Source organism: Benincasa hispida, unplaced genomic scaffold (genome assembly GCF_009727055.1).
Source record: "Benincasa hispida cultivar B227 unplaced genomic scaffold, ASM972705v1 Contig686, whole genome shotgun sequence".
In the NCBI taxonomy this organism is placed as follows: Eukaryota; Viridiplantae; Streptophyta; class Magnoliopsida; order Cucurbitales; family Cucurbitaceae; genus Benincasa; species Benincasa hispida.
In genome coordinates, this window is record NW_024065029.1 from 184,324 (window position 1) to 210,442 (window position 26,119).

The window sequence follows — 26,119 nt, forward strand, 5'->3', positions numbered from 1 at the left end:
GAACAAGGTAATCGCATGAATTTGGCTGACCTAAGCTTATTCCTATCTCTAGTGAACAATGCATACATTGCTTAATGCGACCAACCACTTACCTTCTCGGGCAGTTGGTTGTTGCTGACTTTACTCATAGACAAGCAATGTGTTAGCCCATAAACAGGTGTTGTCGTAGCTTCACACTAAGCAAATAAGGTTACTCACACACTCACGCAACGCACACCTCTCGATAGGTTGCTACATGCTTCATATCCCTAATCCACATGACTAAGTATGCAATGAAAGTAAAGGTGCTAAGCAAAGAAGATGGGAATGGAGTCCAAGGAAAGCGAGACATGCATTGAAAACAAATTGTATTAATTCCTTAATCACAAAATGTCATACAATACAATATAAGAAAAGAAAGGAAAATGAAATAACCAGCTGGAAGCAAAGATTTGCTTCCAGCAGATGTGCGTCAAGGCTGCTGGTGGTGCCATGGATGGGTGGTGGAGCTGACTCTCTCGAGATCTAGCCCCGGTCGAAGGCTTCGGTCGTCACTCGGATGGATGAAGGAGGAGAACTCTCAAGCGTCTTCTCATGCATTTTATCTGGATCACAGGGATCTGCCCTAGGCGAACCTTAAGCGAAAACCTTCGATTCAACCTTGGACGAAAACCCTGGATAACTTGAATTTCTGCTCATCAGCTTCTATTTATAGAGTTTGGATCGCCGACAGAATTAATGGACTGCTCTGAGTTTGACATTCGACGCGTTAGTCCTTTTCTGAACCTCTGCTGCTAACGGCGTGGTAGGTGAGATGTCAACACCATTTTTTTATTTACGTTGATGCGTTGATGCGTTCATTCCACCCACCTTGTATTGATCCCATTGTTCTGCGTTATCGTGTAGCTGCAATCAAGTAGTGAACGCATTCACTTACTACCGCAACTTCTACACGATGACCGCAATCGCTTGACAATCGCAACTCCTATGCGACGGACGCATATGGCTGATTACCGCAACATCCATGCGTTGATCGATGCGTTCGCCTTTGCGATAGAGAGTTTCTCCGCATGCGGTCGTCTATGCGATGGTCTGGTTTCCGCATTTGCATCCACTTCCTATATTAGCTACAAAAAAAGAACATTGAACGCATAANGTCTATGCGATGGTCTGGTTTCCGCATTTGCATCCACTTCCTATATTAGCTACAAAAAAAGAACATTGAACGCATAATAACGGGTTAGCCGAGATTCATCATGTTGATCGACACAAACTCATTTTCTCATAAATTCCTAGCACAATTGCAGCATATTCTATTTAACAACCTTCATAATTCTAAGTAAAAGGCCTAAGATGACATACATTTCTGCATGTCATCAATATTCAATCATGGGAGGCGGCCGGAAGTATAAAAGGAGGATGAATTTCAGAAGCTCGGTTTTGGAAAATGACTCGAGTGAATTAAGTGAGATCAGTGCCATTTGAAATCTGGAAGAATCTAGTTTTTTAGGCTGGTTTTCCGGAGAAAGATCTCACAGGAAGGACAAAAAGTAAAGAAATTGCAAAAGGGCTAGATTCTCGGATTAATCAATGCCAGGGGTAAAGATTGGAACCTCCAGGCAAAATTAAAAAGAGTTTAGGGCTGAAATTTTAAGGTAAGGAAGTTAACTCAATTTTAAACAAGATTGTAGAAGGAAATTTTCCAAAAAGAGTTTTGGATTTTGAATTATAAATTTTGGATTTCGGTGTGTAAACAAGCAGCTGCTTGGGAGGATCAAGCAAGTAGCTCACCATAGAGAGCGAGAGCGAGACATGAATTGTGGAAATCTTGCTCAGGATGAAAATCTCACTGGCTTTGTGCTGAATCTCGCTCAGGAGAAGAATCTTACTGAATTTTTGGTGTAAATCTCACTGGTCACTCAATTCTCGTTGGTTTTCTACCTAGTCTCACTAGAAATTACACTAAGTCTCGCTAATAATTGTAAGTCTCGCTAATAATGAAAAATCCCGCTAGTTTTGTGCCTAATCTCACTGATTTTTAAGCTAAGTCTCGCTCAGAAGATGATCTCGCTAGTGATGATCTCGTTGGTGAAGATCTTGCTAGTGATGATCTCCTTGGTAATGATCTCGCTAGTAAGCAAACTATTTGAAGCATCTTGATGAGAATTCTAAGGAATCTAGCAAGGAATTATGTTGCTTTAGGCCAAGAGGAGCTAGGAGAAGACTACAAACCGTTAAGAGCCCAGATGAGTTGTGAGTGACTAAAATGAACTTAATGTTTTCAATGTTTCTGTATAAAAGACCATGCAATTTTCAGTAATGTTGATGATGAGTTTGTACGTTCTCAAGCAACAAATGTTTTATGAATTGCATAGAATTTCTTCTCCAGCTTGTATATGTTTTAACGCATGCCAAGGTATGATGTAAATTCATTACAAAAGTTAAGTTTCTATGATGAAGCATGCGTTTCTAAAGAAAGGCTATGATATAATGATTCTTGATGTAAATGTTTTACTATTAAAGCTTGATTTGATGCTAGAGAATAACCCGGTACTGAAGTACATGGAGAAGGTATCTGGGTAATAGTACCTCAAGTGTTGACGGTACTTAAAAAACTCCACGTACACGTAGGTAGTTCTGAATGAGAAGCCGAAGTATGGGTCTCTTGGCTGGTTATAGATGTTAGGAGCTAGAGCGATGTATGCTCGTTCTCAACTAAGGATTAATGATGTTTATTGATGTTTAATGAGTTTTCTTCTTAGAAGCTTGAAGATATGACCATGTTTATGTTTTAAAGGAAGTTGCTTGAAACGTTTTCTAGTATGTTTGCATGTTTTATAATAATGTGGTGCATGGCATAATATGATTTATATAGTCACTCACTAGACAACTAGCTCACATTTTTTCTATATTTTCCTTTCCCAGGTAGTGGTCAGATTTCTCAAGGTTGATCCTACTGCTGCTTGCCACTGAAAGGCCCGACTAGTATAAGGAATTTAGGTTGATAGGCTATATCCATATACACATATTTTGAGAGGGATCAGAGTTTTGTTAGTGAAGTTTGGGCCCAACTATAAATATTTTACCTATAGATGTTATGTCATGACTGTTTGCATGTGATTATATAAAATTACATAGAGCCTTCTAGGGGCAAGTTGTGTACATTAATGATGTTTATCAGGTTGGTACTCAGGTTAGAGGGTTAAGGTGGTAAATGCTGGCAATAGGGCTAGTAGCTGCTACCGTCACATTTTTTTCCAGATTAAGAGGGTAATCTGGGAGGGGTGTGACACCTCACCTATGCAAATTTAAGGATAATCCCAAATAAACAGGAGTTCATAGTTAGCTCAGAATTAAGATCAAGTTACCTAGGTCATCTAAGTGAAATAGTCAGTATTATACACTAAACAAGTTATAAAGTAAGAGTGACTTATTTCTTGGTCCGATCTTATGCAAACTCATTGCATAGGACGCCCCCACTCCTCATGTCATAACATGTACGAATTAGGATCACTTCGTATGTAGCACTTTACAACTTTTTGTAACAACTACTGAGTAGGCCACTTCCAATAGTGTTACCAGAATAACGTACCCAACCTTATTCATATACTATAGATCATTTTGACTATTTACTCGAACCTGATCCACTCTTATGTTTCCACATAAAGTTCAAGTACTCATGTAATAGTCATGGGTCTTAGTTTATTGTATTTAGATTTTCATGTATACAATTTATAAAATCAATAATAAGTTTATTGACTATAGAAAATGTTTATCATTTTACAAACTGCGAGTTTTAGGATATAAAACCCAACATACAAGAAAGTGCACTTCTCCCGACGTCCCAAATCATCGGGAAATGGTGGAAAATGCGTCGGGAGATCCTCTCCTGACAACAGATGGATCGTTGGGAGTTTGATCGAGAAAAATCCGTCAAGAGAGGATCTCCCAATGCATAAAACAGGCTGTCAGGAGTTGTTCTAGAACTCCCGACGCATAAAACAGGCCATCGGGAGTTCTAGAACAACTCCCGACGACCTATTTTATGCGTCGGGAGTTGTTCTATACATCGAGAGTTTTAGAACTTCTGATGGCCTGTTTTATTCGTTGGGAGTTATGGGAACTCCCGACGCGCTAAAATATGTGTGGGGAGTTCCTTCATTAGTTGAATATTGGTTTTAAATTTTTTTTAATTTATAATTTTTTTAATTTTGATCTGAATAACCTGTAGAGCATCATTAACCAACTCAAATTGATTCATATAATAAATAAAACAAAGAAAACGAAGTCCATACTATAACAAATAAATGAAAAGTTACAAGATCCTGCAATAAAACAAAGTCCATATTAAATAAAAGAAATTTGTTTTCAGAAATACATGGAAGAAATAAAATGAAAACAACGTCAATAAATACAGAAAAGAAAACAATGTCTAGAACACAGCATCTTGAACAATCGTCCAACCTCAGCTCCGAATAGCATCCTACAATAAAATAAAAATATTCAAATGTCATAATCTTTTATAGATAAGAACGATTATAACCGAATGAACACACCCCCCACAACACGTTCAAACTTCATAAATATCCATAAACATACAAAAACTCCAAGTTTAACGACAAAATGAGCAAAACGAGTATAATCAAACTCTACCCACCCCCCACGATATTCTCGACGCTCATAAATATAAAAAAAAAACACACACGAAAACCTACAAGTTCAACTCCAAAATGATTATAACCAAACTCTACCCACCCCTACAACATATTCAAATTTCATAAATAAGAATGAATACATATAAAACTCAAACTTTCTCCCCAAAACAATCTAAACCAAACTCGACCTACCCTCACAACACATGCGAACTTCATAAACATTCACAAACACACAAAAACTCCAAGTTCAACGAAAAAACGAGCAAAACGAGTATAATCAAATTCTACCCACCCCCCACGACAAACATAAAACTTCTCATAAACATCAAAAAACACTATCTACTTCAACATTGTGTATTGAATGAGTTGTATGACTTTCAAAACCTCTAGATAAGTTTACTGGCTCTCCATGATATACCCATTCATAGTATAAGGGAGATATTCCATATGTTAATAGATGTTGTTCCATGATATCTAATTTTTCCTAAATTGAATTCATACAATTCTTGTATGGACATCTTATTCATCTAGAATCATTAACATGAAACTTCACCATATCTAAAAACTGGGATACTTCTTCTCTATACTCCATTGATAACTTATTCCTTAGTTTAATCCATTCTTTATTCATCCTTAAAAATAAATCTTTTCTAACCAACTTGTAATTCAAAACAATAATCTGTATTAGAGGACAAAGTACAAAGGCTTTATTAAGCATGAATTTTGATTAATTTAATAAACAATTCCAAGTTTTCGGAGAATTTTAAATTTTAAATAATCTCTAATAGGTGATTTGACTTGTGTATACACAACATTTGTGGAGTATAATTTGTATTAAAAAAATAATGAGCATTTAGGAATGTGATTGTATGTTTTCACTTTTTCATAAGCATATTTCTTCCATATTTCTTACTATGATTTACATCTTTCCTAAGTACAATTGTTATTAGACGGGACTTAAACTTTTCAATTTTGAATTTTTGTGATGTACTAGTTGTAAAGGACTAAAGACTAAACTAAGTCCAAAATTAAGTAATAAATAAAATGGGTCCTTTTTTTTGCCCCTAATGTTATTGATTTGGTTTGAAACCCAAAGTGTTTTTAGGGGTATAGAGTTGAATTTTCCTTTACTAAGTTAGTTGAATTAATAGAGGTGAACACTATGTGATGTATCGTTTTACTTATACATGTGTCAAACATCTCACAAACTAAATAACATACGTCAGTTACTCCTCTTGTTATCAGTTTGAATATCCACCCTTCATGTCTATCTTTTGAGAAGAATCCCTTTAAACTCTCTTAACAAATGAACACACTATTTGAAGGAACTCTTATACAAGAGTACTTCTGAGCAGAAGCGGATCTTTCCAATTCATTGTGAAAGAATTTCCACATATACATTCACACAAACATATATGCATTAAACAACTACATTACTAGCATGCTTTCAGATAAATAAACAAGAGAACGAGGACTTACCAGTTGAAGACTTTCTTCATAAAAAATCTCGCTCTCACACGAACGGACTCCTTACGTTCTCGCTAGAATGTCAGGCAATCGTTCAACAACACCCCGGTCGTCTACCATGAACGGCTTCACACAAACAGCATGAAATGGGGACGACACCACCACTCGGAGCCCTTAGTATTCTCGGAGTGAGAATCCAAAGTATGGCCTTTGTTCAGATTTAGTAGAGTTGAGGAGGAAAGATCAAGCAAGTGGGAGAAGGCAACGACTATCTTATAGTCAGGATGCTTGATCATTTAGGCAAGGTACACGATCGTGTAGGAAAAAGTAGGTGATCGTCTATACGATCATCTAGTAAGGCTCGGGCACTAAGCGATCGTTTAGTAAAAGGTAAGTGATCGTTTAGAGAATGCACGTGCGGGTGTAAGCGGTTGTTTAGTAAGTTAGCGCTATTGTATAAGCTCTAAAAATACTAAGCGATCGTTTGCTAAACACTCCGTGAGTAATTAAGTGTGTGTTTTGAAAAATGAAAACAATTTTCATCTTATTCTTCAGTTACGAAAACCAAATTGCACTTCCCACTATCTTCTGGTTATGGAGAAAATGCCGAGCAATTATCCCATAACTGTCCAATTAATAAAATAATAAATATAATCATATTATATTCATAACCTATAGTTTGATATCATATATCAACCATAGTGTTTTCTCTTCTACTTGATATAAATCATATTTATATCCAATTTCCTCCAAATTAATGTATCTCATACATTTAGTCAATCATATCATATATAATTACCAGTTCAATTATATCATATATAATCGAACTCCCTCTTGTCAATTTGAACATTTCAAACTGACCCAAAAACTAATTCTCAACTTGTATCCAAACTACCAAGGAGACTTTATGGACCTATGGCTCGAAGCTCCAACGGTATGTAAATAGCTTACTAAACTCTTTAGCCAGGAGATCCACCATCCGTTAACTGCCAGGAATTCCACTAAAGACCGACAGTTGTACTCTTCTTACCACAGATATATTTCTGTGTCCATCGGATATAACCAATCATCAGTACGATAACCCTTCACAGATGCTCGTAAGTAGAGTTGGGCCAATTTACCGTTTTGCCCTATAGTTACAGCTTACTCCTTAAGTACCACTGATCCCTCTAATGAACAATACAACATAGTCCTACTATGTGTGAACACCTCTCGGGCTATGAAAAGATGTGTGGCGCCACATTATTCAAGCCCCGAGATCAGCTCTTAAGGGAGCAATCTATCTACTTACCCCCTGCTTTGGGGAAGGAGTGAATTCCATCTTGTGTAGTTGAGTTCTCAGCTCCCAAATTAGATGAATCCTCAAAGTGGTAGGTTTGAGTCGGCGGCCTGGCCACTCGCACCCATGCAAATCAAAGGACCGCCCGCAATGGTTGGAGTTTCCAACTCACTCAAGATTGAGGTCATGTTACTTATGGTCATCTTAGTGAAGTGAAGTCTCTGCCATGAACGGTGTTATATAATGAGACGTTAACACTTCGTGGCCAAGTCTCATACAAACTCTTTGTATAGGACGTCTCCACTCGCATGTCCCCTACACGAATGATCAGGATCAGACCATCTGTGACAAATCACAACACTTGTAACCATTCCACAAAGAGGGCCACATCCGTAGTGTTACCAGTATAAGGTTTCCCTTCTATATCCATATACTACAGACCATTTTGGTTATCACTTAAGATATGATCCATTTGTATGTCACCACATACATGCTTAAGTTACATAATGACAACCAAGGAGTTTAGTTTATTGGTTTGTGGTAAAGCAAATAAAACATTCAATATGCAAAGTCAAGAAGTGAAGTAAATATCATATATTATACATTACAAGCGTTCATACAAACTGTTTACAAACTACAGGATACGAGATTTTAGGGCATCATCCCCAACACTATTTTCATATGCTATAAGAGAGAATGGACAAGTCTTTCATAAGTACTGCCTTGAATAGTTGATTCAATTATTAGTATTCAAGAAAATTTTAGGCTTCAGAAAGAAAACTCAAGAAAATCATCAACTTCTAAAACCAGTTTCCTATTCATGCTCATCATTAGAGACCATGACATAACTTTTAAGAAGAGTGATGATTACATGTTCATAGAATTTTCAATAGAAGTTTTAGTCATATACACAAACATCATAGTAAATTTGAAATATATTTTTAATTAGTTTTAGTCAAGCAAGTCACTAAATCCCTAACCTTAAGAATTAAAAGGGGGGGGAAAAACTCTATGCTAGAAACATTAGATTTAATTTAAAGAACAACAAGAGAGATAGATGCTAAATGACAATAAATCAAAGCAATAGTAATTAGATTACAAATTCATGGGAAATGAAACAATGGCTTGAATTCGCAAAATAAGAGAAAGGAAATGAAAGGGATGTGGGTGAACCTGTTGAAAGCTTACGAAGGACACAGGAGCGGCGGACGGCACGCAAACGGCGAAGATCTACGAACAGCGAAGGCACGCGAAAGGAAAAGAACGGTTGACGACAGGCAATGGCGAAGAGACGCGAAGAGAAATGAACAGCGAAGGAAATGAAGGAAATGAACGAAGGACAACAAGGCATGCGAAGAGACGCGAACGGCGACGACAGATAACGGCGAAGAGACACGAACAGCGACGGTAATTGCAGTGAGCGGTGATGGCATCGGCAGCGAGCGGCAACGACAAGCGAACGACAAGGCAGGCAGCGACAGGCGACGACAGCCTAAGGTTTTCAGATTGGGGTTAATGGGGAAGAAGGGAGGCTGTGATCTGGGTATATACAAAATCGGATCTCCCAACGGCTATTGACGACCGTCAGGAGATCCATTAGGAACTCCCGACGATTAAACCATTGCGTCAGGAGATCCATTAGGAACTCCCGACGATTAAACCATTGCGTCATGAGATAGGTCCTATATTTCGATGGTCCCTTACGTCGTCCGGAAAGACCCTATTTTCCGACAACTGAGCTCCCGACGATAGATTTAGGCATTGGGGAACTCCTTTTTCTTGTAGTGAGGAAAGATAGAACAACTCTAATAAAAGAAGAAGTAGATTTATTGAAGATAGTGAAGAGAATATGAAACGCTGCAAATCATCAATGAAAGATGCAAAGAAATCTTCATCTCAATGTAAAAAGGAAGCAGAAAATTGCAACATTAGGGTTACAACCTGTGAGCAAGCAAGGGAGAGAGCTGAAGAAAAGCTTGTTGAAGAATGCAAACGCACTACTTTATGGCAAAACAGAGCTCTAAAATGTTTCAACATCCTACCTTTTTTAAAAAAAAAAAATAAAACTCTAATTCATTTAAACTCTTATTAAATTTAAATTTTAGTTTTGGTTCATGATATTTTTGGTTTTGTATCTTGTCGCATTATTATAATTATTATTATTTTTTAATAAGAAGAGTTAGAATTATGTAAGGTAATTATTTTCTGTTACAAATGAGAGTTAAGATGAAAAATTAAATATTCAAATTTGTATTAAATATTTTAAATTTTTTATTCTAACGTTAGATTTTTTTTTAATTTCTTGTTGGTTTTATAATTCAATAATGAGATGAAAACAATATTTTTTTAAAAAATGTTATTTTTCAAAAAAAAAAAAAAAAAAACTAAAAAAAGTATGAAGAAAAATGAACTTTGATTTCATAATTTGCATATAAGTTTAGGAAAAGATTCTTAAAGTAAGAAATGAGAAATAGAAATAGAGGAAAGGGAGTTGGAGTAATCGGCCTGGTTGAGGTTGAGCTCAATAAATGCAACCAAAAATTAGAGAATGAGTTTAGGGATGAAACTAGAGATAAAATTGTTGGACAAATTGAGTGTTTCAAAGGAATGGAGGTTCCATAGAACAGAGGTACACGAACTTAAGTTGGATTAACCGGCCTGGTGGAGGCTAAGATCACCGACATGGGAGGCGCCTGAGATGACCACATCACAGCACGAGGTCGTCGCAAAAACCTACACAAAAAATATAAAAGAAATCATTACATTAGTTTATATTGTGTAATTTATATTTGTTAAATTCTCTTTAATTTCAATTTTACCTTTAGATAGACTATGATATTCTCTTGTCATTTTATATAGGAATATCATTTTATTTCTAAACGGAAGAAATCAATAAAAACGAGAAAGATTCCATCGTTGGGACAAATCTTTATGAACAAAATAAAAAAGAATCGACATCAAAATTGAAACAAAAATATTCAACCAAAGATACACATAATCTATTGTTACGTTATCATTGAGGAATGAAAGATCAAATCTAAAATAGACCATCTTAGAAAATTAAAGCATAAAAATATAAAAGAATTTGTTAGGTTATATCATTCATTTTCATATGAAATGGACATAAATTTTTTAAAAAGTATTGCAATTCTCAAAAGTTAACTGTATGTATGATAATTTCGAGATAAAAGTTTGATCTCCATCCCACATATAGTAAAAAAATTATAAATGTGAAGATAGACTTAACAAGAAGGGCAAATTACAAAAACTACTATGAAGTATATGGTGGTAGTTTTAATTATACCTTTTAAACCTTCAATATTAAGAATTGAACTCTCAAAATTATATATACGTTAAAATTGGGTTCCATTAGATCTTCAAACTTACATAATTATATAAATGGTAACGTTTGTATAAATTTAAGAGTTCAATTCTTATTATTTATGGATCCAATTTCACAATCGAAAATTTGAGAGTGTAACTACAACTGTCACCATACTTCATGGTTTTTGCAATATGCTCTAAAAAGAATTTAAAAAATGGAAGGTCCCATATTCAACCTAAACCTTTTTTTAGTTTTTTTTTTTTTTTTTTTTTAAATTGTTGTTCACCTACCTCATTTAAACCAATATTTTAAAGTACTCCAATTGTAGAACTTGCTCAAAATTATTTGAAAAAGCATGTATGTTTCTTCCGTTGATTTTTAATTTTTTTTTTTTTTTTTTTTTGTAACTTGTTAGATTTGGGTGACAATTATTTTATTTAACTCTATATAAGGTACCAAAGTAATTAATATTTAAACAAAAAAAATCTAATTATTTTAATAGTTTTTTAGTTAGATGTTTATTAATGAAGAAGGATTTTCTTACCATTACAGTAGTTTAAATTATGATTTATTAATAGAAAAAATAAAATATGATAAATAAAACTAAACTAATTTATTTTTTTTATCTTAAATTTCTATGCTATCTCATAAAAGTAATCGTTTTTTTTTTATGGAAGTGAAAATAAAATTTCATTCGAGTTCATAAGATAAAACAATTGAATTTTTCATACATGTACAAAATGGAAAAAAATCATACATTTACATATTAACATAGTTCCTTAATACTTAAAAGGTATTAAATTAACAATTTTCTTTCCTCGTTATATAAAAAAATTATATCATGGTGCATGCTTAAATATTCAACAAAATCACACAATTGCATTTAGACTCTAAACTCTAAAAATCCATATATGCTTGAATATTTACATAAAATATATAAAATCATACCACAATGATTTTTTTCTACATAAACAAAATAAATAAATATGTTCCTTTCAATCTAATAATGCAGTGGAAATAAAAGAGGATCGAGATATAATTGTTGTATAAGATGAAAAAAAGTATTAGTATTATAAGCTATAATATCTAAAAAAAATTAGTTAAAAACATTATCTACAAATCTAAATAAAAACAATATATAAACATGTAGTCATAATCTACAACTAAAATAATAACAAAATAAAGAAATAGGTTTGAAATGAAAGTGTTGAAGAATGAAAGAGATTTGAAATCGGCAGTCAAAATTGAGAAATGGAAGAGAAATTTGAAAATATAGTTTGAGAGTTTTTTAAGAGTGAAAATCAGTGTTTGTCGGTAGAGATAATTGGTAAAAATGAGAAGTAGGTCTTGTTAGGATGGTTGATTACGTTATTGCATGTTCAACATGCAATTTATTATTATTATTATTATTATTTTAACAAACCGTTGATTTTTGTCTTTATTTTTGCATCTTCATCATGCAATCATTAAAAAATAAATATTGGTAGGAACCAAATGTTGAGTTAATCCAAATTTTAAGATTTTAAAAATTTAGAAGTTGATAACATATACAAATAAAATAAAGATTTGTGATTGTCCCACGAGATTTTTGGAAAAACGTGTTTCGTGGAGTTGAACTTGAGTTGGTGTTGATGTTGATTTGATGCGATGTAGTTCGATCTCTAGTACTTGATCCCCTGATTCTCTTTTAGTCGAATGCGTACACTTGATTTGAGGAAGCGAAGCACGTGATAATCTTAGAGTTGAAGTCTTGGAAGAATGCTTCTCTGAAAGACTTCAGTCTTCAGGTGTGGTCAACTTTAGGAGGAACTTTAGGAGGAGTCCTCTGGTTGTTGGGAGAATTCTCTCTAAACTCTCTAGAATGTATAATTCCTTACCCCACAAATGGAGAGGGCTCCTCTATTTATAGGGCTCTCACCTTCTTAGGTTTGGGCTTGGTTGATCCATGGGTCTAGCCTTTAGGCCCAATTAGTTGGACTTGGGCTTGGTTGGTTCATGGGTCTGATCTTTGGGTCCAATTAATCGGATTTAGACCTGATTTGACATTTGGGTCAAATTCAACCTATTTTTGGGCTTAGTTAGATTTTGACCCAAATAATAATATCAAATTGGGTCAAATTAATCCTATCGGATTTAACCATCATGATAAAAGCAAGTGGCTCCATCGAAATTTGTCTTCACCTTCAATTCGGAACATCAATTCCTAATTGGACTCAAATTTAATGATTTGTAATTTCGTCATTAATTTCGTGGTAACTTGTGATTGGTTCAAAATTTCTTATTCAACAAAATTCATCAAATCCTATAATAAATTTGGATAGAAATTAAATTTTGTAATTTTTTAAAATATTGCTATATACCTAATTATAGGATGATACTTGTTATAATTACTTAATATATATGACTAATTAAAAACTCTTAAATGATTCATAAAAGATAAAGTGAATCACGTTTCAAAAATGAAATATATAAAACTTAAATTGGGTTGTACATATATAAAATAAAGTATAAAAATGTGTATATATATTTATTATCCAAATAGATAATAGATGTTTAGGCAGTTTCATATTGATTTAAAATTCAAATTTCTGCAGTTATTTTTCTCTATCATCATTATTACTCAATATTTTTTTTTTCAAATTCAATATTTGTCTTTTTTTTTTAACGAAAAGTTTATAAATAAAGTCCTTCCAAAAATTCCACACCTAGTCGAACTACAAAACATAGAATTCCTTTTTGTGGTTTGGTTTGAGGGAGAAAATTAAGCATATATGGGAAGATTATTTTGTTTTTCGAAAGTAAGAGTTAGTCCTAAAATTAGTTGGTTTGTTTGTTTGGGTGTGATTAGAAGAAATTAGATGGCTCCGATGTTGTACTGCTGTCGAAAACGTGGTTTCCGATGGCGACGGTTGATTTACTGGTTGGTAATTTTAAGTTTTGGAATTTGCATTCTGACGACGTTACTATGTGTTTCCAAAATCCTTTAGTTCCTTGTCCATCTTGTTATTGTGATCACTCTTTCGAGGATTTTCTGCCCATCTATTGTTGTAAGTTCTTTTTCTTTTTTATCTCTTCTTTTAACATTTCTCATTGGTCGAATTCATCTTAGACCTACTATTTTTAAAATTTGTTGAAAATTTGAACTAAAATGGATTAGAATGACTACATATATAATGATTTTTCTCTTTAAATATTTATATGTTAAATAGTTGAGTAAAGACTTAAGTTGATGAACCATATACTATAATTGCAAGGATTTGAAAAGAGAATACCATTTTTAAACAAATAAACAAAAATGTTATGGAATGAACCCTAGGGTTAATAGGTAAGGGTAAATATGATAATTTTAATGTATTATTATTTTTAAATTGTTTTTGATTATTAGCGAATGTGACCGAAATTGGAAGGAAAATAACCCATTAATATATTAACTGACTATTATTGCTCTTGTATTGTAATTAAATCTGGTACAAATTAAATAAATCTTAATTATCTTTCTATATGAAAAAGGAAAAATAACTTTTGAAATCTTGACCAAATTTTTCGAAATTATTTTCTCGAAAAATAATTCTAAGAAAATATCAAAATGCTAGGACCTTTAAACTTCCTACTATATTAGGGTAAATTTGATTCTTTCAATTTTTCTCCAAAAAAATTATCTTCCTTGTAATTCTGAACATTTAATTGTTTATATAATTTTTTTAAAAAACAATCTTAATATAATTTTCCTTAAGGATTCTGTTTTTTTTTTTAATCTAATACTAAATGTTAAATTAATAAATTGGATTATGTGACCCAGTTCTACTAAGAAAATCACTTGTGCATATTTTATTTGGTATTTGGTTAACTCTCTGGTTGATTATTTGTATTTCTTTACCTTTTTTTTTTCCTAAATATATCATAATGTGTTCAGCTTGAGTGGAATAAATCAATAATTATGATTTATTTAGGTCTCGTTTGATAATCCATTTGATAATCATTTTTTTTTTATTTTTGAAAATTAAATCCGTAGACACTACTTTTACCTTTTAATTTCTTACTTTGTTATCTATATCTTTACAAATGGTTTAAAAATTAAGTCAAATTTTGAAAGTTATGTTTCTATTTTTGGGAATTAGGCTAAAAATCCAACTATTGTACTTGAAAAAGATATAAATTATTATAAGATATGAGGAGAAAATAAGTTTAATTTTAAAAAACCAAAAAAAGGAATTCTATGTTTTATGTTTTATGTTTTCTTACTAAATATTTGGCTTAACCATTTTAATTTTAATATTAAATTATAAACATTATTATTATTTTTAGATTAAATATTCTAAACAATCTATATGTATCATATTTATGTTTTGATTTTTAAGTATAGCGATGCATTTTTTATTTCTATTTGAGCCTTTTACTGGACTATTTATTTATATATAATAATAATTTTTTTTTTTTTAAAAAAAAGGAAGAGAAGTTAATCTTTCATATCTAATTTAATGAAGTAAATATAAATTTTATCTACAAATATAGCTGATTTAAGCTATCTATTTTCAATTTTTTGTCATCACATATATAACATGCATTATCATGTCCATGAATCAGCATGTATTTAATTAATAGTTTAAATGTTAACGCATCATAATTTGCCACGCCGTTGATTAATTTATAATGTTATAATATTTTCTTTTAGTGCAGAGTTCATCAGTTACATACTCAGTTCGAGGTTAGTTTAGTCTTTTCAACTTTACCCTAAATTCATCCTCATTAATAGGTTATTGGCATTAAGAGATGGGTGGATTTTATATTGAGCTATTTGGTTTGCCTTTTCTTTTCTTTTTTTTCTTTTTTTTTTAATTTTTTTATTTCTAAAAGGATTTTTCTAAAACAATGTTTTGATAAACAACCCTTTGATTTTTAGTTTTTGAAAATTTAAGGTTTATATATTATAAACACAATTTTCATCTATTTTTTCTTTAGTTTGTTATCTACTTTTTAGGAGTCTTTTCAATGAAGTTATGAAAACTAAAGTTATAGGTTCCGTTTAGTATATATAACCAATTGGTTTTTTGTTTTTAATTTTTGAAAATTAAGTAATTATATATAAATACTACTCCTGTTCGGAGGTTTTTTTATTTTGTTATTCATTTTTTATAAGTGTTTCAAAAACGAAGCTAAATTTTGAAAACTGAAAATAGTTTTCAAGAACTTATTTTTAAAAAAAATTGATGAAGAATTCAAGTGTTTCTTCAAGAAATGTGAGAAAACCACCGTACGAATTGAAAAGAGAAAAAAGCCTAAATTTCAAAAACTAAAAACTAAAAACAAGATTGTTATCACATGAGACCATAGATTTTGTAAACTTTTCTTTTTTAATTAAGGTTTGAAGTATTTAGTTAGAAAGGATAAAAATCATAGTAAAGAAGTGATGAAAATAAAAGTGATTATGGGTAAATTGCACCTTTTACCGCATCAGTCTTTTTATTTGTATTAATAAAGAAGTTAACCTCATGGGTAAATAGTACCATTTTTTGAAGAGTTTATGACTTTGGAAAATATTGGAAAGACATGCATTTTGTTTTACAAACTGTTTTTTTATTACAAATCCTTCCTGTATTAAAAATATGATTAAAATATCATTTTTGTTCATGTACTTTAAAATTTATGTTATCAATCTCCATAATTTCAAACACGGAAAATGTAGCATTTGTACAATCTCAATAAGATTAACTTACAATTTTGGTTCCTATAGTTCGGAGAAAGTTAGACTTTAGTCTATAATTTTAAAAATTAGATTTTAGTCCTTATGGTTTATTAAAACTTCGTCAATAGTGTCTATGGTTTGACAAGTCCTCATAAATAGTCACATGAGTTTTATTAATTAAATCATTTCTCAAGTCCTAGGACCAAAATTTGAAGTTTAACCTTTCAATAAATGTTAAAATTATAATCACCACCAAGATGGTATAGGGACTAAAATGGAAGTCTCAACATACAATGAGGAATAAATCGAAACTTTTGATCAACTCTCGAACACTAATACGAACTACTTTTGTGTGTTTTTCTCAATGATGTAGACATTGATCTAGAAATGATAGAAGAATTAAGGAAATATAGAGCGACTCTAATGAAAGAAGAGTTAGACTTACTAAAGATAGTGAGGGAAGAGAATATGAAACTCACCAAATCATTGAAGAAAGAAAGATACAAAGAAATCAACATCTTAATATAGAAAAGAAGCCAAAAATTGCAACATTGAGGTTAGAACTTGTGAACGAGCAAGGGAGAGAGCTCAAGAAAAGCTTGTTGAGGAATGCAAGCTCACTGCTTTGTGGCAAAAAAGAGCTGAAATGCTTGCAACACCCTAATTTTTTCTTCTGAATGTTTTTGTCTATCCTTTTTTTAACTTTAATTTTCATTTTAACCTGTCATGTTTAAAGTTTCTAGCTTGGTTTGTGACATTCTTGTTTCTTGTAACGTTATTTTTTGTTTTTTTTTTCCCTAATATAAAAGGTTAGAAAAAAATTGTAAAAATGGTAGGAAGATGCATGAAGTTCAGTTTTCATAATTTAAGTTTAAGAAATATTCTTAAAAGTAAGAAATGAGTGTTTTTTGAAAAACTAAAAATAAGAAACAAGAAACGAAAACAATACTAAACTTCAAAATTTTAACTTTATGAGAGGATCTAGATTAATCTTTTGTAATACGATAGTAATTGTGTTTATTAACTTGCATGTTATCATAGAAATCTTTTGTTCATCTTTCTTTTGTTCATGTTAGTTATAGAATCTAAGGTGGAGAAACTTGTAATCCATAAATAGAACTTCAAAAAATCAATAATACAACCATAATTGGAAGGTGAGAATATTATCTTCTGAATAACAAGAATTATAGTTAGATGCTTTAATATCAACAAATTCTATCCCTTGGTAAAATAAGCATCCAAAAAAAATGATAAAGATGACAATTTAGGCCCTTGGCTTTGAAGTTCTACTTCTACCAAAGTCATCTATTTATTAGAACTGCCATTGAGGTCAGAATAATTGTAATGATAAATTTGGATTTTCTTAGGAATATTTCAAATCAACAAATCCCATTGTAAGGAACTAGAAAATTCAACCAATATAGGATATTTTCTTATACAGGTTTTTGCAAAGGAAAAATTGGCAACAAATAGGCCTTAGGAATTTGGAGAATTGGGTAAATTAATTATAATCAAGTTAAGTAAATACTGTCCAAGACTGCAAATCCAGCTGCTACACCACCCTCATTTGATGAAGATACTTTTGTCCTCATCAAGTAACCACTGTGGTCATTTACAATTACTTTATCCTTGTTCCTGCATATGAAATTCAGAACTATCAAAAAGGGATGAAAAGAAAAACTACCTCCTAAAAAAAATGATCTAGAATAGCTTTGTGGACAAAGAACCAATACTACCCTTCCAAAGGTCGATGATTCAATCACCGTCCCACAATTGTTGAACAAATGATAATAATAATGCATAGGAAAATGACTTGAGATAAAATACACTAGTTCATATCTTAGTATCGGTCAGTTTCCCAGTCTAGAGAGGAAAAGAACCAACACTGAAATTAACTACTTTTTAGAAGTTCAACTGCTTGCCCAAACGGCCAAAACCCAAACCAGCAAAAATCCAAGCATAGCTTAATGGAAAAGAACCAATTACCATCCCCAAAGGTCGATGATTCGGTCTCCATCTCGCCATTATTGAACAAATAATAATAATAATAACGCATAAAGGAAAAGACGAGATTAAATACACTAGTTCACATTTCAGGATCATTAGTGTAAGCGGGTCGGTTTCCCAGTCTAGAGAGAATGGGAACTGACACTGAAATTAGGTACACTTCTAAAAGTTCAACTGCTTGTCCAATCCAAATCAAACTAACCCACTACTTTTCGGATTTATTCTTTAAAACAACGACTACCTGATAATTATACTTCAAACCAACTGAACCAACCAATTTTTTCCATTTTTTAGTTTCAACATACACCTCTGCAAAATACTTCATTTAAAAGTATACTCCTAGCAGGAATTCCCAAAGTCACACCATGGTTCACTGAAAAGAGAAAAACTACAGTTCCCAAAATCACACCATGGTTGACTGAACAGAGAAAAAGTCGTATATGTTTAGAGTAAAATATCTTTCTTGTGCTAGGATTTGACAAATGACAACTCTTTGTTTCAAACCCAGAAGTAGAGACATAGAAATTGCATCACTATATAAGTATATTGGAACAATTAAAACCTCTCTCTCTGTTTGATAGTTTTATTTTTTTCCTTCTTTCTTCAACCATCATAAACCAAGCATTCCAGTTGGTTACCATCAGTGAATCTCAATAAAGTTATAAGTTGCATACCTTAAGTAAGCACCGAATATACCAAGCTCTGAAATTGCATGGTCCTTATGACAGATCCCATCTCGCACAAAAATTGTCGGGAAAACAGATGGGAATATCCTCTGCATAAGAATGTAAGCAGCATCTTCTTCACTCCCTTCCTTCTGCAATCTTAGAAGGGCTTCCCTCACATCATCTCCATAAATATTATTCCCTGAAGGAGATTAATGACTTCTTCGTGAACAGCTTAATTGCAAAGAAAGAAAAAAGTTAGGCAAACCGCATCGAGAAAATTCAAACGGTGATGGAACGGACCTCCGCCTTCTCTTTGCGGCTTCATAACGAATAGGTCTGGTGTTTCGATGGCTTTTTTAACTATATCTTTGTCATCTAAACTCCACAACCCTGCAAAACACTTCCTTATCTTGGCAATATCCTCTTTACTGTCAAGGAACCTGAAGTAGAGGCTCAAAATTTCAGCTGCAAATAGAAATTGCAATAAGAAACACCATTTCCTACATAAATTATCAAATCCCAACAAATTCACCTAAGACATGTGGGCTTACATGAGTTAGTTCAGCTAGACGAATTTGTACATTGTCTGAAAATTTTTTGTAAATTTTTCACGATAATTAATTTATTACACAACATGCTATTGCTATTGATATATATTTGTGTCAACTTGATAATGAGATGTATTTATATGAGGATAGACGATTGAGCATACTCACGTCACTTTAATTCAATAATAAACTTTATTTCTAGACTTTTTGTGGTTTCTAAAATTTTGCCTCATTTTTTACAAACTCTTCTTAAAATTTAGAAACAAGAAATAGATGATTTACCAAACACATTTCTCTGGTCAAAAGGAAAGATGGGAACTGAAGATGCAAACATAAATAATACCTTTCAAGAACATTTGGTTTTGCAAGTTCCTGTTGAATTTTCTTGGTGCCTACTAAATGATAAGATATGGATGGGCATTTGACTGCAGATGACTGCTCCATAAGTAACCTTGCTCTCCATTCCTGAAGTTTGTTACCATTCAAAAGAGAAAATAACCCCAAAGCTTTACTCAAGATAAAATGAACTTGAATAAGTTGACAAGGGAAGTTAAAGAACTTTAAGAGAGACTCTTCTATTCCTTGATATTGAAATAGATAAAAGTCATCAATTTGGAAAGATTATATTAAAAAAAACCATCAGATGTAAGGTTAATGAGTTAGCGGGTTGCAGTTTAATTTACTATTATAATTGTCTATACATATGATTAGTTTAGCATTCCTTCGATATTGCCTGGGTTTAATGGGTTGGTGTTGGTAAATTGTAATGCAGACTTAAAAAGGCCCCTACACTCGAGCTTCTATGAGTTTCATCAAGAAAGGTGAGCTTCTTCCTAAAATGAATGGCAACACTAATGCATAGCAGCAAGCCAACCCAAAAGAATACATCAACTTAATCCTAATGCCTAACCAAAGAAAGTGCCACTGCAAGCAGTAGCAGAATGAAGCAGTTGCTCACCGATTCAGATGGATAGTCCCTAGGCGTATATCCAGCCCTGAAGTACACAACTGCAATTGCTTGGCCATCCCTGCAGGGGAAGAAGTTTTCAAGAATTATAAGAAACATAAAATTGTAACCCAATTTTCTGAAGGAAAAACCAATTTTGACATTCAATATTACTTACACAAGGAGTGTTCCATCAGTTCTCAGTACTCCCTCTCTATCGACTTCTGCCAGTGTTTTCCGGAGAGTCTTGACATTATGTGTATTATAAGGCTAAGGAACATTTACTTGGCAAGCTCAAGATATATCAAATTGATCAAATTGTCAAAAAAAAAAAAAAAAACAACAATCTACTTTCAATGTTTGTAGTTTTGGTCAGAAGTAAATTGAAATTTAAGAAAATTGATCAATGCTTTCTAACGTAGATCAGACAAGAGTGGATATCTTTTTCTCAAGTTAACAGAAAGCCAGTGTTGATCATACATGTTCCGTTCCTCAACTTGAACCACAAACATAATAACGGCACTGCAGAAAATAATAACCCCTGTTACATATGCTGCAAATTAGGTTTCTAAGAATGGAGATGAATAAGGTCAAATTGTCAAATCTAACCTTGGGTCATTATATTCAGTCCAAGCTTTGGCCAGTACCTCAGCATATTGGTTTGCCGCATGGTTTTCAGGAATCTTTCTATAGTCCAATCCGAGGACTTCCCCATATTGACTAAGTAAGTCCCTGGCAGGATAAAATGACCAAAGGAACGATCAAGCATGGAATAAATGCTCGGAGTCATCACAATGATCGAGAGACTTTAGAAGGAAAAACAAAATGCTCTGAGTCATAAATTCTTAGAATAACACCAACCTAAGCACTTATTTGGCTAATTCCCATATTTTTAAGTGCCACAAAGAAATTTTAAGAAGAGACCATTAAGCTTTTTACCGGTAAGATGAAGTATAATGATAGAACTTGACTTTAAATTAAGGAAACTAAGTTATAATAGAGAGAAATCTGAGGGACCTCTCCCCTTACCAAGTCACTAGTATTCTCCTTAAAACAATTATCCCCTATATCCCTACTTCCTATAGACCTACTATTGTTCATAGTATATTACTTACCAATCTTTTCATATGCTAACCTAACTTAATGACTAAGGCTTTCAGATTTCTTAAATACAAGCACTTTCCATATATTAATTACCCCCTTTGACTATTAATTAACTCTCCTGACTGAGTTTCTCTTGTATACTTCCATGATTGGGGACTGACATATAAATAGAGGTTAAGGCACGCTGCACTAAAGGATATTCTAACTATTTCAATTGGTAGAGGTCAGAGAGAGCTTACAATTACCAAAGGGTGGAAGAGGGTACAGGAAAAGAAACCGATAGCTTTTTTGACTAATTCCTTAAAAGATTATTGATTTCCTTTGCAACTAAATCTTTCAGAAATGAGCCTTCACCCGAAAGGACCAAACACAATCTTCCACCTCTTATGCATCCTTTCAAACTAAATGGGAAGTTTTTTCTCTCTCTCTTAACGGAAATGAAAATTTCATTGCTATAATGAAAAACCACACTAAATATCTATAACATTTACCTATGAAGTTCACTGACTAGACAACTAAGTCCAGGGAATGAACATGATATGGTGTTGAGCTCTACTTGAAGAAGTAGTTTTGTTTTATCATCAAGCATATAATCTGAGCGATGTAAACCCAAGCGGATTTCCTGCTTGAACAGTTGGAGAAGTTCATTACAATCCTTCATTTAAATCACATCGCTTTTGGCTAAAATTGCACAGAATAGAGAAATTGAGTAGGTAAGGACTTTAGGAACAATAAACATCATGGAGGTTTCTTATTCATTTACAAAATTGAAGTAACGAAAATTTTCCTCCGTTTCTTATTCTTATCTGCAACATTATGTAAGTTTTCCATGTCGCCCAGTGAAAACATAGAAGAGAATGGAAATATGTACTGAAGCGGCTGCATCAAAAAGAGATATTTTTTAAAAAACTAATAAGTTAAAAACTTGTCTTAAACATCTGAACTTCATTCAAATAGCTACAATACAAAAGTTTGATAGTTTACTCGTCATGACAACATAATACCAAAAAAATTTAGCATACACTTACCTCTTTTTTGTCAATCTGAAGCATCTTGGAATGAATATCTAAAAGTCTGGATGTAAAAACATCTCCCTTTTTAGTTCTGCAACATGAATAAGATATATAACATTTTTTTTTTGGTAAGAGAGAATCTCTATTAGTAACCACAAAGGTAGAAAGTAGGGTTGATGGTTGTGCGCCCTAACTAGCTAAAAGAATGTAGGGAAAAATAAATTTTTGGTCCCTAGGTTTCAAAATGTTACAATTTTACTCTTGAGATTTAAGTTTTGTTTCAGTTTGGTCCATCAATTTTTCTTCAATTTTTTCCTTTATTCAGATTCTTCTTTGCTTCTTCTTTTAGTTTCTCTCTCTCACTTCTTGCTCTTTTCGCTTGTGCCTCGTCTGATACAACTACAATTTTTTTTTCTCATTTTTTCTTCGAGAAAAAAATTGCAAAATGAAGAAGGAAAAGAAAAAAATTTTTGAGTTTTGTTTCAATTTGGTCCATCGATTTTGGGTCTAGTTTCTATTTAGTTTCCATTTCTTTTTTTTTTTTTTGAGAAGGATGAGCAAGTGATTATTAATTACATAAAAGGGAGATTCACTTGCAGTTTTTCTCATAGCTGACCTTAAGATTCATGGAATGCTCAAAAACATGTTTCATGGAAATTAGAAGAAAGAGTCAACAACTAGTGTTTGTGCTGACTTTAAAAGGGCCCAAGCATACCTGGATAATGATTCCTGTAGAAATTTCCCATCCATGCTCACTCGATCGACTAATTCATTAAATATGGAGGATAACTCACATGCTTGCTTCCGATGAGTTTCAGGAAATAGCCCAGGCAACAAGGCAATTGGTGAATGAGACAAACCTACACCTGGTACTTCGCCAGATCTCTGCATCCCAAAACATTTGAATGATATTTAAAATGTTCCCCCAAAAAGAAGTTTGTTGCTACAGCATCAAAACTCACTTTACATACATCCTTATTCCAATCATTATATTAAGAAATTTCCAACATATTTTTAATGAAGAAATAACACTTACTGGACTGGAAACGATGAGAGGATATGGAATTATTAATCTTTAGGTTTAGTTTTGGGGTGATCACTATCTATAATCACATAAAGGCTCATCGAAGCTTAGCAAGACTTTTCCTTGCCAATGCCCTAGCAAGGTTAAATTCGTTCTTCGAACAACTTGTCCTTATCTTCATGGCACAGGGAGATTCAATGGTCTTAAATCCGGTGTTCTCTTTATTTGAATGCATCTATAGGAAGGCACCATCTCTTCTTCCACTGCTCCTTCAGTAATAAAGATTTGGGTTTCTCTTTACATACTTCTGAATTTTCTTCGGTCCATCGTCATTCTTGGGATGGAAATTTGGTTCAAATTATTTGCAGACATCCTTTTAAGGAGAAAACAAAGGGACATTGGGTCAAAGCAACCAAATTGAACTTTAGAGTATTTGGTTAGAATGAAATAATAAACTTTTCAATGGTAAAGCCAAAGATTGGTGGGAGGTCTTTAAGCTACGCAATGTACCATGAATCTTTTGGGTTTCTATTTATAAAGAGTTCAGTAATTAGACTTCTTTTGTAACAAATAGTAATTGGAGAGAGTCTTGGTAAGATTCATGGCTGTCTTTCCACATTGTAACTTTTCAAATATCAATGAAAAGATTGTTCCTACTTTCAAAAAGATGAGGCAGGGAAACAGATTATAAGCAATGAGTGATATTCCACCATTATCAATCGTTTGATTCTACATTTCCCACAGCAGAAGCAATAAAGCAAACCCATTAGAAACTCCCCACAAAAATATTTTTCAACATCCAAAAACCAAATAAAAGGCAGAGAGCATCCACCCTATAAACTGCAGAAACGCTTACCTTCACAGACTTGTCACCAACAACAAGTCCATGTAGCGAGCTCCAAACTAGAGCATCATAGACCATCTTCTGAAGCAATTCTTGATCGATTCCATGAATATCCGCCATGGTTTTCAAGGATTTCACTTGGGTTTCAAATTCAACCGCCTTACTGCATTTCAGAGGCAATACTTGTGAAGAATAATAAGAACAAAGAAAAGGGTGAGACGTGAATTTGATGAAATTTCTGATTCGATTCTGATTTGGGTATAATTTTGATGGGGAAAAGCAGAAATGTTTGGTGGAGGAAGTGGGAGTGAGAGAGCATGAAGAATGGGCAGAACCCATATCGAATATGGCTCTCGCTTGTACCTAAAAAGATGCGGCTAAGGCCCCCATCAACAAGGCCAAGGGAGCACAGCCAACGTAGTGGATGGCATTGAGACGTCAATAATAATAATAATAATAATAATAATAAATCCTGGAAAGATGAATATGTTCCTCTAGTGACTTCTTTTTCTTTGGTCTTTTTTCTTTATTCTTTTGTGGAATCAAAATATCATTGACGGGTGTTTGAGGTGATGAAATGAGATGATATGGATTGAGATATGACTTAATTCAATATTTAAGAGGACAATTTGGTATATCACTGATATTTTCATGTCCATCAATAGTGTATTAGTCCTCATCACCACCAATACCCCTATTGAGAATAATTGTATAGGGCCCAAATGAAAAGTAGCTCCAACTTTAGAAATAAATTAATTGTAACATTTTGTTGATGTCATCATCCTATAAAATTACCACTTTAACCCTTATTTCTTATCCCTTCTTCCTTCTTCTTTTTGTAGTTTTTTTCCGTTTTTCTGCATTCTTTCTTCTCTTTTTTCATTTTTTTTTTTTTTGCATTTTTTAGTCGTCATCTTTGTCTTCTTATCTTCGTTCTTCTATGTTCTTCTACGTTCCATCGGTCAAATTTTTTTCTTTTCCTTCTTCATTTTGCAATTTTTTTCTCGAAGAAAAAATGAGAAAAAAAAATTGTAGTTGTATCAGACGAGGCACAAGCGAAAAGAGCAAGAAGTGAGAGAGAGAAACTAAAAGAAGAAGCAAAGAAGAATCTGAATAAAGGAAAAAATTGAAGAAAAAAATAATAGTTGTGTCTGATGAGGAACAAGAAAATGGAGCAAAAAGCAAAAGGTAGGAAGAAGCGAGAGGAAGAATCTGAACAAAGAAAAACATCGAAGAAAAAAGTGAGAGGTAGGAGCAAGAAGCGAGAGGAAGAATCTGCACTAAGGAAAAAAATCGAAAAAAATTGCAGTTGTGTATGATGAGGAACAAAAGAAATGAGCGAGAAGAGAAAGGAATAAACGAGAATTCATTTGAGTGCCAGGACCTTGCATGCGGTTTGGGGACGATATGGTAATTTAGCAAGCAATTTACGCAAGCATAAGGCCATTTTTCAAACAAATTTGAATCTTCAGCCAAATTTCATTTGGCCCCTAAAGGGGCCTTCCATACATAACCCTCATGTTGCCTCTTTGGTGGCTAACTCCAACGACGAAGTCGGCGGCCAACTCCGTCAACCT

The 26,119-nt window shown here is 33.0% G+C and overlaps 1 protein-coding gene across 1 annotated transcript; it reads right to left on the reverse strand.

The window, feature by feature from the left end:
* Positions 1 to 17,678: 17,678 nt before the first annotated feature.
* On the reverse strand, positions 17,679 to 24,976 carry LOC120069926 (glutathione synthetase, chloroplastic). The gene is made up of 12 exons (XM_039021765.1): positions 24,555 to 24,976; positions 23,390 to 23,559; positions 22,690 to 22,765; positions 22,153 to 22,283; positions 21,167 to 21,289; positions 20,999 to 21,079; positions 20,736 to 20,816; positions 20,570 to 20,639; positions 19,955 to 20,076; positions 19,364 to 19,503; positions 19,070 to 19,262; positions 17,679 to 18,023 (listed from the first exon to the last, which is right to left on the reverse strand). Exons 1-12 carry the CDS (start codon positions 24,879 to 24,881, stop codon positions 17,900 to 17,902), a joined length of 1,638 nt encoding a protein of 545 aa, XP_038877693.1. The 5' UTR covers positions 24,882 to 24,976; the 3' UTR covers positions 17,679 to 17,899.
* Between the last annotated feature and the right edge of the window lie 1,143 nt (positions 24,977 to 26,119).

Coding starts and splice junctions, on each gene's coding strand:
- LOC120069926 (XM_039021765.1), bottom strand. CDS start 24,881: ATGGGTTCTGCCCATTCTTCATGCTCTCTCACTCCCACTTCCTCCACC. Junction 20,640..20,735: donor ACTGATGGAACACTCCTTGT/GTAAGTAATATT, acceptor CTTCCCCTGCAG/GGATGGCCAAGCAATTGCAG. Junction 20,077..20,569: donor GGGACTATCCATCTGAATCG/GTGAGCAACTGC, acceptor AACAAACTTCAG/GAATGGAGAGCAAGGTTACT.